The sequence below is a fragment of the Penaeus chinensis genome, chromosome 6 (genome assembly GCF_019202785.1).
Source record: "Penaeus chinensis breed Huanghai No. 1 chromosome 6, ASM1920278v2, whole genome shotgun sequence".
Classification (NCBI taxonomy): domain Eukaryota; kingdom Metazoa; phylum Arthropoda; class Malacostraca; order Decapoda; family Penaeidae; genus Penaeus; species Penaeus chinensis.
This window is the reverse complement of record NC_061824.1, coordinates 6,276,228-6,286,227: the sequence shown is the minus strand read 5'-3', so window position 1 is coordinate 6,286,227 and position 10,000 is coordinate 6,276,228. Positions and strand designations below refer to the sequence as shown.

The 10,000-nt window shown below is 41.9% G+C and overlaps 1 protein-coding gene across 1 annotated transcript in view; it reads right to left on the bottom strand.

Annotated features, from left to right (window-relative positions):
• The window catches only part of LOC125026502 (golgin subfamily A member 6-like protein 22), a 15,962-nt gene that overhangs the window by 1,365 nt on the left and 4,597 nt on the right, over positions 1–10,000 (bottom strand). The window contains exons 6-20 of the mRNA XM_047614988.1: positions 9,742–9,950; positions 9,529–9,635; positions 8,772–8,916; positions 8,490–8,633; positions 8,250–8,339; positions 6,543–6,674; positions 6,316–6,431; positions 6,084–6,212; positions 5,722–5,812; positions 4,930–5,463; positions 3,025–3,153; positions 1,639–1,773; positions 1,461–1,529; positions 1,079–1,216; positions 730–885 (exon numbers count right to left, since the gene is read on the bottom strand). Coding sequence (XP_047470944.1) covers positions 730–885; positions 1,079–1,216; positions 1,461–1,529; positions 1,639–1,773; positions 3,025–3,153; positions 4,930–5,463; positions 5,722–5,812; positions 6,084–6,212; positions 6,316–6,431; positions 6,543–6,674; positions 8,250–8,339; positions 8,490–8,633; positions 8,772–8,916; positions 9,529–9,635; positions 9,742–9,950 — 2,324 coding nt within the window. The remainder of the gene's footprint in view (positions 1–729; positions 886–1,078; positions 1,217–1,460; positions 1,530–1,638; positions 1,774–3,024; positions 3,154–4,929; positions 5,464–5,721; positions 5,813–6,083; positions 6,213–6,315; positions 6,432–6,542; positions 6,675–8,249; positions 8,340–8,489; positions 8,634–8,771; positions 8,917–9,528; positions 9,636–9,741; positions 9,951–10,000) is intronic.

Genomic DNA, 10,000 nt, shown 5'->3' with positions numbered 1-10,000 from the left:
GAGGGGGGGGGAGGGAGAGAGGGAGAGAGAGAGGGAGAGAGAGAGAGGGAGAGAGAGAGAGAGGAGAGAGAGAGAGAGAGAGAGAGAGAGAGAGAGAGAGAGAGAGAGAGAGAGAGAGAGAGAGAGAGAGAGAGAGAGAGAAAGAGAGAGAGAGAGAGAGATGGCCGTGGTTACTATTCACTGGCGGCAAGGGATTTGAACGCAAGATTGTTAGACGAGATCGTTATCGTTGTACCACACACACACACATAGAGGCAGAGGGAGAGGGAGGGAGGAGAATGATTGAGAGAGAGAGAGAGAGAGAGAGAGAGAGAGAGAGAGAGAGAGAGAGAGAGAGAGAGAGAGAGAGAGAGAGAGAGAGAGAGAGAGAGAGAGAGAGAGAGGGGGGGAGAGAGAGAGAGAGAGAGGGAGGGAGAGAGAGAGAGAGAGAGAGAGAGAGAGAGAGAGAGAGAGAGAGAGAGAGAGAGAGAGAGAGAGAGAGAGAGAGAGAGAGAGAGGAGTGAATGAGTGGAAAACTTGTCTGCTTGCAAAGTGACTTATCGCATTTTTCAGACTGCTGGTGGTTCCCAGTATGATACATATGATCAAAGAACGAAATACATGCTGCACACTTCACATAAAAAAACAAGTGCAAGAAATATGCCCTTTGAAAAAATATAAAAAGAACCACAAAAAAGAAAAAAATAGGAAAAGGGAAAATGCCACCAAACTAAGCCACTGAAACCTCACCTCACAGACTTTCGTGTCAGCGCTGGAATCTCTCTGGTCGTCGTCCTTAGTGGCCCGAGACACTGAGGAACTGAAGACGACACGTTTCTTTTGAGGAGCGGGTACAAGGGTACGTCTCAGCCTCGTTTTCAGAATACCTGGTGGCTTCCGGCTTTCCTAAAGGGAGTGGTGAGGTCATGTAGTTCAGAGATAAGTTGTACCTTATAACTGTTATTTCATAAAGCTACATTCAGTTCTTCATAAAGTCTGAGAACATTAGAAGTGACGATAAGATGTTTTATCATTACACACTGTAACTATAAATCTCACGATGAAATATAACATGAAAAAATACATTTGCCAACTTTACCTCAGAAGACACTGGCATCGGGATTGTTCTAGCGATGGGTGTTTTTCTACGCAATTCACGAAGACAAAACATGTGGGGAATATACTGGCGCGGGCTCGGAGTGGCTAGTTCATCACCAGAAGGAAACGGTGTCACTTCCTGAGAGAGACAGAGAGAGAGAGAGAGAGAGAGAGAGAGAGAGAGAGAGAGAGAGAGAGAGAGAGAGAGAGAGAGAGAGAGAGAGAGAGAGAGAGAGAGAGAGGGAGGGAGACTGTAAATGCTGAGATTCACATCAACAAAAATGTTCTTCTCTTATAAACAAAATCAAATTCGGACAGCTACCTAAATCTTCTTTGCATGACAATACCACGGTACAGTATATGTAAAACTATCGAAACTTTACTGGATAGGTATCTGACTTCGCCATTACGCTTGTCGATGATCTAACCACAGCTTCGGCAAGGAGCTTCGTCTGTCAAATAGTTGAAATGTATTCATTACTAACACAAACTAATAACACAATATCCGCAAAACTATTACCATTTTTTTAATCATTTAAACTAAACTCCTCTAAACCGTACGTTTGCTGATGATACATTTGCGATATCTGCCTCTTTCTTTGCGAGCTTCTGCCGAGTTTCTAGTAACTCTGCGGTTATTTTCTTCATGTTCACCTCGTTTTCGGATCTGTATTCCTCGATGATACTTAACATATCCTGAAATTATATTAATTTTCATCAAAGACTATATCAAATGAAAGATACAATCCAAACAACATTCTTATCTATGCAAAAACACACATCAATTTAATTCCAAATCAAACGCTTGCCAACAAAAAGAAAAAAAAAGAAGACATTTCTCTGTGAAAGACATAACAAGAACGAATAAAATAAAATAAAAATGCTCGCCTAATGAAGACGCTTGAACTAAGGAAAACTTTATCATACACATATGCTGTATTTTGTTTATACTTACCTGTTCTTCGTAAGGTTTTAAAGCTTTCACTGAAAAATGGCAATGAGATCTTGTGTCTACAATTTCCTGTCATGTCGAATGAAAAATCTCTCCGTAAGTTTAACTTATATATCTCTTACTGGGGAATGGAAAATAAGAAGGTACGGAAAAAAACAGAAATATAAGGCTTTTTGCAGCATACCGAAATCCCAAACACTCTGAGACATTGTTTCAAGTTGTGTCAAGTTTATACCGACATAAAAGCAGAGGTTACCTTTTTATTTCACTTTAAAAATCAATAGAAAACCATGAAGGTACTTAATATGCTGGTATGAATTTTAATTACAAGCAAAGCAATGTGGAAGCTTCAAATAAAATGGCAAAAGTACCTGGCTATTCTGCAACTTATACACACCACTCTTCGCTTCGCAAGGCTGTGAAAACTTACAAATGTATTTATCAGATTCGGTCAAAACACTTCTTCTTATTGCATAAATTATTCCTCATTTGAAATGTGGAAGTTACATGAGGTTTCCATCTCATGGCATCCATCGCGAGTGAGCTCTGTGTCCGAAACTAGAGGATTCCAATGATCACGGACATTTACTTGACTTATTGATTTAATTACATTAACACATCAAGATACACAGCATTTTCTTTGATATTTTTGAGCTTGCTTGAAGTACAGAATGAAGACATTCAACCCACCGAAGACAATACCACGTCATATGACTCGGAACGTTGGAGATTCTTAGCATGTCGTTCCAGCGACCGTCATGATGACTTCAAATCTTACCGATACAGGGAACGTTTATGTACTGCTAAAAAGTCTCAGAAACATTTTATGCACCTTTACAATGAGGAAAAAAAGTTTATCAAGAAACTTACGATACGATTTGTAATTAATGAAAATACAAACCCCTATCTGAAACTGTGTGAAATATATCTGAAAAGTATCGCGCTCTGGCTGGCTGAAAGCAACGGAAAAGGCGAGAAAAAAATAGCATACACACCTTCACTTTCGTATCGGCCTTTTGCACGACGTCGTTCTTCTCCTTGTTGACCTTTATCACTTCCTGCTTGGCTCGATCCATTTCTTCCTGCGCCTCATCCACTGCCTCTTCTAAAGCCTGAACTTCTGCCTGAAACAAGAAATGCATTGCATAAACTTTTCGAACTTGAAAATGTATGATGCATTCCTTGAAGATGATATGCTAGTTGTGAATTGAATCTATTTTGCGTAGAAGTTGGCAACTAAAATACTCCTTAGTCTCCGTTCTTGCTAGGTATAACATGCGTGTTTGTATGTTTAGTTTTAGAATGTATGTATGTGTACAATGATGTGTATTATCAGATTAAAAATCTGCCGCATCAACATTCCAGGTCATTAGCGTCGTATTCAAAATATAGCGAAAGGGAGGGTTTTTTTTGTTTCACAAGGCGATGTCTATGTATTCCCAGAATGGTTAATGGTTAAATCACATAAATGTACTAGACACTAAAGGTCATATAGCAATACGATAAAGTATTATGGTAAAAAAGGGTAACAAAAAAATAGTTAACGATTGGAATAAGTGGACAGAAGAAGGGGATGAAGAAGAGAAGGAAAAGGAAGGTGGGAGAAGAAAAGAACATGCACAATTAGTTAAGGCGAGGACTGAGGTTCAAGGCAGGGGTGATGCCCTACATTGGGCCTCAAGTCTCCGCCTCCTAAGCCCCCCACGACAATGGATTGGGGGGGGAGGGGTATACACAGATGGTATGTAGAAAAACAGGTACAGCACAAAACAAGGGAGTAATACAAAACAAAGTGGCCATTACAGATTACATAAGGAAAATGGCACAAGGAGGCAGCCCTGGAAGATGAGAGATATCCTCCCCAGGGACATCTCTTTTATCTTTATTAACCCTCATACGGTGATATGTCACTCCGACCTTGCGGAGGCTCGTGGCTGATCTCCTAGAGAGTGAAAGATACTCTCCACGGAGGGGTTGGAGTGTCTCACATTTTGATATGGGGCGGAATGGTGGTTGTGTTCGTGTAAACTGCGTAGCCACTAGCGGCGGTTTGTGTTGTGTGTTGTGAGGATGTTTGTGTAGAGTGGGTCGTAGAGTGCTGGGGCCTCTCCCATGTTTTCATCAGTGTTCGTGTGTGTATGCATGTATGTATTCAGTGATTCTGCGTTGTGTCTCGTGTGGAGCATGTGCGAAGGTGATAAATCGGGATATCGTGTTTTCTGGACTGAGACATGTTTAGTTCTCGTGTTTTTGTTAAGGTACTGGGGTGTATTCGAGTATGGGTCTGTCTTGCATAGTCAGCTTTGTTTGTGTTGTACATTGTGAGAACTGGTGTAGTATGGCGAGTGTTATTCGTTGTTTCGTGTGTGGGTATACCATGTTGGAGGAGAGGCCTAGTAGTTTCCCTGTGTTTGCACAAGGCATGTCTATGTTGTGCACTTGTATATTTGGTGGAATGTGTCTAGCTACTGGGAGGACTGTGAATTTGTTTCGATATTTTCCCATTCCTTTCAAATGTGTTTATGTTCGTGATGGCAGTTTCCGTGGCTCGTTTCATTGTTTTGATTTCCTGGGGTGTGTGATGATTTAAGTGACGTATATGTGTATGTGTGGTTGCTGAATGGTGCTGGTAGTGTAAGGTCTGCTGATACAGTATGAATAGTGTTGGTGATAGACTACCCTCCAAGTGGTACTCCACTCCTGAAGTGGATGGGGGGGGGGGTCCAAGGAAGTTTTCTAGGCGTATAGTTGCTGTTCTGTTTGTTGAGTAAGTTGCAGAAAAGAAGAGTGAAGTTATGTGGTAGATGTAGGTTTATGATTTTGTGTGTCAGTCCATCATGTTAGACTTTGTCAAAGGCCTTGCTGATGTCCCGGAGAAGAAGGTTTCTCTGTTTACTTACCACATGTTTGGAACGCTGTTCTTCCAAGCACCGTTTTAAGCTTGCAACATCAGCTTGCAACCGACCGCAGATGTTGGAGGACGCTGCGAGCTGTTCTTCTTTTTCTTGAAGTTTATTCGTCAGGCTTAGTTTGGCCTCGGTGGACTGGCACTTGAGCTCCTCGAATGCCTTGTCCCTTGCGTTCTCCGTGTCCCGTAGGGCATTCAGTTCGCCAAGAGCAGCCTCGAGAACCTCCTGCAGGTCGACCACCTTCTGTTGCGTCTCCTGCAGGTTCGTTTCGTGTGTGCGAGCCAAATCCCGAAGTCCGCTGATCTCGCTGACTTTATTTTGAAGTTCTTCCTGCAGCGCCTTCTGCTTCTTCTCGTGCAGTTTGAGCGCTTCTTCTTGGCCGCGCACAGTCTCCTGGAGATCCGACTGAAGCTTCACTCGCGCGTTTTCTTTGTTTTGGAACTTCTTCTTCCAAGTTTCTAGAGATGCCTGCGCCTTCTCTCTTTTCTTAATTTCCTGAGTTAGGGCTCTGGCTTTAGACTTGAGCTGGAAAAAAAAAACATTTTTCCATTACACATCTATCAGCATAACATGAATATCATTCTATTTTAGATATTTCGCTGATATTTTTCCATATTGCATAGGCTCATTAAATATACATTTGCTAATATGTGAACTTATTGTCACTTAATCTCCAAATATTTTAGAGTAATGACAAATGTTTCCAGTAAAAGTCAAATGATAACAATTACGGCTATGAACAGGAGTGCAAATAAAAAAAATAATATCCATCATGATCATTACCTCCTTTTCTTGTTGTTTAATATGATGTTTTTGAGACTCAACGAGTGCATGTTGCTCCTTCCTTTCCTGTTCAATGTCCACCGATTCGCCTCTGAAACATATAAAGTATTACAGCTGAAAGCAATCTCCGAAATAGTGAATGTAAGTCATGAGTCAGATTTGACACTGGTAAGTGATTATATCATAAAAGATACACAAACACATATTTACATAAATACACTAACATAAGACACACACACACACACATATACATATATATATATATATATATATATATATACACACACACACACACACACACACACACACACACATACACGTTAATTTAAGTTGCTTATCAGCGAACAAAGATGCTATCTTACATAGCTTTGATATACTGGTCTTCCATTTCCGAAATCTGTCTCTTCAGTTCTGCTTCTGCTTCGGACGCACCGGTAGTAATGGTCTGGATCTTCCGCTCATAACTCTTGTGTTCTGCCGCCCACTCATTTCTGACAGAATCACATGGCATAATTTATGTCTGTGTATAACTATGAGGGATAGGCATCATATATTTTATCATGTACGTAAGCTCTAACAAAACTTGAAGCTTACCGAACATGGCTCAGTTGTTCAGTAAGAGATTTCACTTCGGCTTCCCAAGAGCTAATTTTCTGATCTGTTGCAAATGTCCTGTCCTCTTGTTTTTTGGCTGCAACCCCTGCGTTTTCCTAAAATATTCAGTAGATTTCACACTATGTCAAAAAAAAAAAAAAAAAAACTGAAAACCAATTAAAGAGATTGCGTCGTGCATTAAATGACAGGTGCTTAAGCTGACATACCTGGGACATTTTAGTCAATTGTTCAGTAACGATACTCATTTTGTTATTTAGTTCTTGGCAGGTTTCCAGTTCAATCATTCGTTCTTCTTCCTTCTGTTTCTCTATCGCAAGATCTTGGCTTAGTTCCAATATCTAAAACATAAACCAGAGTAAACAAAAAGTGAAGATATATACGACTCATTACAGCAATGCCATCTTTCAAAGCTAATGCTTACTTTCTCATATATGATCTATGAAAATGCATGCACAAACATTGCATTCCAAAAGAGGAGAGAAAGAGTGAGGGAGGGGGAGAGAGAGGGAGAGGGAGAGGGACAGAGAGAGAGAGAGAGAGAGAGAGAGAGAGAGAGAGAGAGAGAGAGAGAGAGAGAGAGAGAGAGAGAGAGGGGGGGGGGAAAGGGAGAGAGAGGGAGAGAGAGGGAGAGAGAGGAAGAGAGAGGGAGAGAGGGAGAGAGGGAGGGAGGGAGAGAAGAGAAGAGAGAGAGAGGAAGAGAGAGAAAGGAAGAGAGAGAGAGAGAGAGAGAGAGAGAGAGAGAGAGAGAGAGAGAGAGAGAGAGAGAGAGAGGAGAGAGGGAGAGAGGGAGAGAGGGAGAGAGAGAGAGAGAGAGAGAGGAGAGAGGAGAGAGAGAGAGAGAGAGAGAGAGAGAGAGAGAGAGAGAGAGAGAGAGAGAGAGAGAGGAAGAGAGAGAGAGAGAGAGAGAGAGAGAGAGAGAGAGAGAGAGAGAGAGAGAGAGAGAGAGAGAGAGAGAGAGAGAGAGAGAGAGAGAGAGAGAGAGAGAGAGAGAGAGAGGAAGAGGGAGAGGAGGAAGGAGAGGAAAAAGGAGAGGAAGAAGGAGAGGGAAAAGGAGAGGAGGAAGGAGAAGGAGGGAGAGGAAGAAGGAGAGGGAGGGAGAAGAAGAAGGAGAGGGAGGGAGAGGGAGAGGGAGGGAGGGAGGGAGAGGGAGAGGGAGGGAGGGAGGGAGAGGAAGAGGAAGAGGGAGAGTGAGAGGAAGAGGGAGGGAGGGAGAGAAAGAGAGAGAGAGAGGAAGAGGGAGAGGAGGAAGGAGAAAGGGATGGAAAAGGAGAGGAGGAAGGAGAGGAAAAAGGAGAGGAGGAAGGAGAGGGAAAAGGAGAGGAGGAAGGAGAAGGAGGGAGAGGAAGAAGGAGAGGGAGGGAGAGAAGAGAGAGAGAGAGAGAGAGAGAGAGAGAGAGAGAGAGAGAGAGAGAGAGAGAGAGAGAGAGAGAGAGAGAGAGAGAGAGAGAGAGAGGAGGGAGGAGAGAGAGAGAGAGAGAGAGAGAGAAAGAGAGAGAGAGAGGAAGAGGAAGAGGAGGAAGGAGAGGAAAAGGGAGAGGAGGAAGGAGAGGGAAAAGGAGAGGAGGAAGGAGAAGGAGGGAGAGGAAGAAGGAGAGGGAGGGAGAAGAAGAAGGAGAGGGAGGGAAAGGGAGAAGGAGAGGGAGGGAGGGAGAGGAAGAGGAAGAGGGAGAGTGAGAGGAAGAGGGAGGGAGGGAGAGAGAGAGTGAGAGAGACAGGGAAAGAGAGAGAGAGAGAGAGAGAGAGAGAGAGAGAGAGAGAGAGAGAGGAGAGAGAGAGAGAGAGAGAGAGAGAGAGAGAGAGAGAGAGAGAGAGAGAGAGAGAGAGAGAGAGAGAGAGAGAGAGAGAGAGGGAGAGAGAGAGAGAGTGTGGTTTGATTGTAGAGAACCCAATAATACTTATCTACATGAGCCTACTTTTTCCTTCTGATGACAAACGCGTTGTCGTTCTTCGTGTAAAAGTCCTTTTGTTTCATCCAACTGAGCGATAAGAGACTGTTTCTCCGTCTAACGAATAAGAATTTATTAGAGCTAAGTATATCATTACCTCCAACAGGCACTGCTTATAATAGCTATCAGCAATAAAACGCAAGAGGATTAAATATTCTTTACAAACAATAGGTCTCACGCTTTTAAAGAATATTTGCGTATTCGTACTTGCATATCTCTAAAATCCGATTCCAAATGAGATAACTTCATGTGCCTTTCCTCAAGACACTGGGACAAGAAGTTGGCTTGCTGTGTCACCTCTAAGTATTCTGTTCGTAGAGATGCCAGCATGCTGCTACCGTGCTGGAGGTCCTGATAGAAATCAATAAATGTATCTGAATTCTGGAATCTGATGTATGCAATTTATATTCATTCCAAACCCAGAACAAGCAGGCGGATCTTAAACATATGCATATCAGTTAACTTGCTGATATACTGTCTTTAACGGACCTTCTCCAATTCTTGTTTTCGAGTTGCCACAGCCTCGAGTTTATCCAGAAGCTCGGCTTTGCTGCCTTCCAATGTGTCATTTGCTGTCTTCAGATACTGTATCTTCTCTACCGCTTCTTCGAATTCTTGTTGGCTCTCTGCTCGGCTGGAAATTATAACAACTAATTCATTGAGAACGGACACATTTATAATTTATAAAACGTCTTGTTTCGGCAACTAAAGGTCTTAAGTTTAAGAGGGATAAAGCTCCGATAGTTTTTAAATGATCACTGCTAAATATCACTGATACTAAACCAAAAACATTTTGTTAATATCAGTCATAACCGGCAGTAAGCATATGGTTGAGAATTGTGAATACATGGCGCAGCCGCTGACCAAATGCCTCCGGTATTAAATGCTACTAGAAACTAATAGTAATAGCAATATGACAAAGTCAGTGCCCTGCATAAGTTTTGGAATTTACATAAACACACACAACGCATATACGTAATACATTTATATACATATATATATATATATAAATATATATATCATACTTATATATATATTATATAATATATATACATATATACGTATGCATACACACACACACACACACACACATATAACCATATACATATTCCATTAATTCAACTGTTCTGCAGGAAATGAAGAGGAAAACTCTAGTTGTTAGTAAACATTTCATTTCCACAAATGTAAAAGAACAGCAAACCATTTATTAATGAGATAAATGGGAAAAATCTGTAATTTAACCTACCGATACTTTTCTCTTTTTAATTCCTCCTTCAGATTGGTCAGCTGTGCAGCCGATGCCCGCTTTTGCTCCTCCATCTCCGTCCGAACACGCTCTAGAGAGCTTTTAACCTACAGTGTAAGTAAAAGCATTGTTTTAGCTGAATAGACAGTGTGGCATCAAAACTAAAGGCTTAAACTATTAACAGAGGGAAGCAAGAGAATGCTTGACACCGACCTCATCTCTTTCCGATTCGAGGGCTATATTTTTCTCTCGAGCGATCGAGGAACTTTCTTTTGTAGTCTTCAGGAGGTCCTTCAGCTCTGTAACTTTCTGTTCGTACTCGGACTGATGTTGGACGAGTGTTGAAAGTGACGCCTCTGATTCGTTCAGTTCTTGCTCCTTCGACGTGATTTCATTCTTCAGCTGCTTCACTTCTTTCGCAGCTGTAAAATATGTTATTTTTACGTCTCAAACTTTGAAACTCATTAACCTT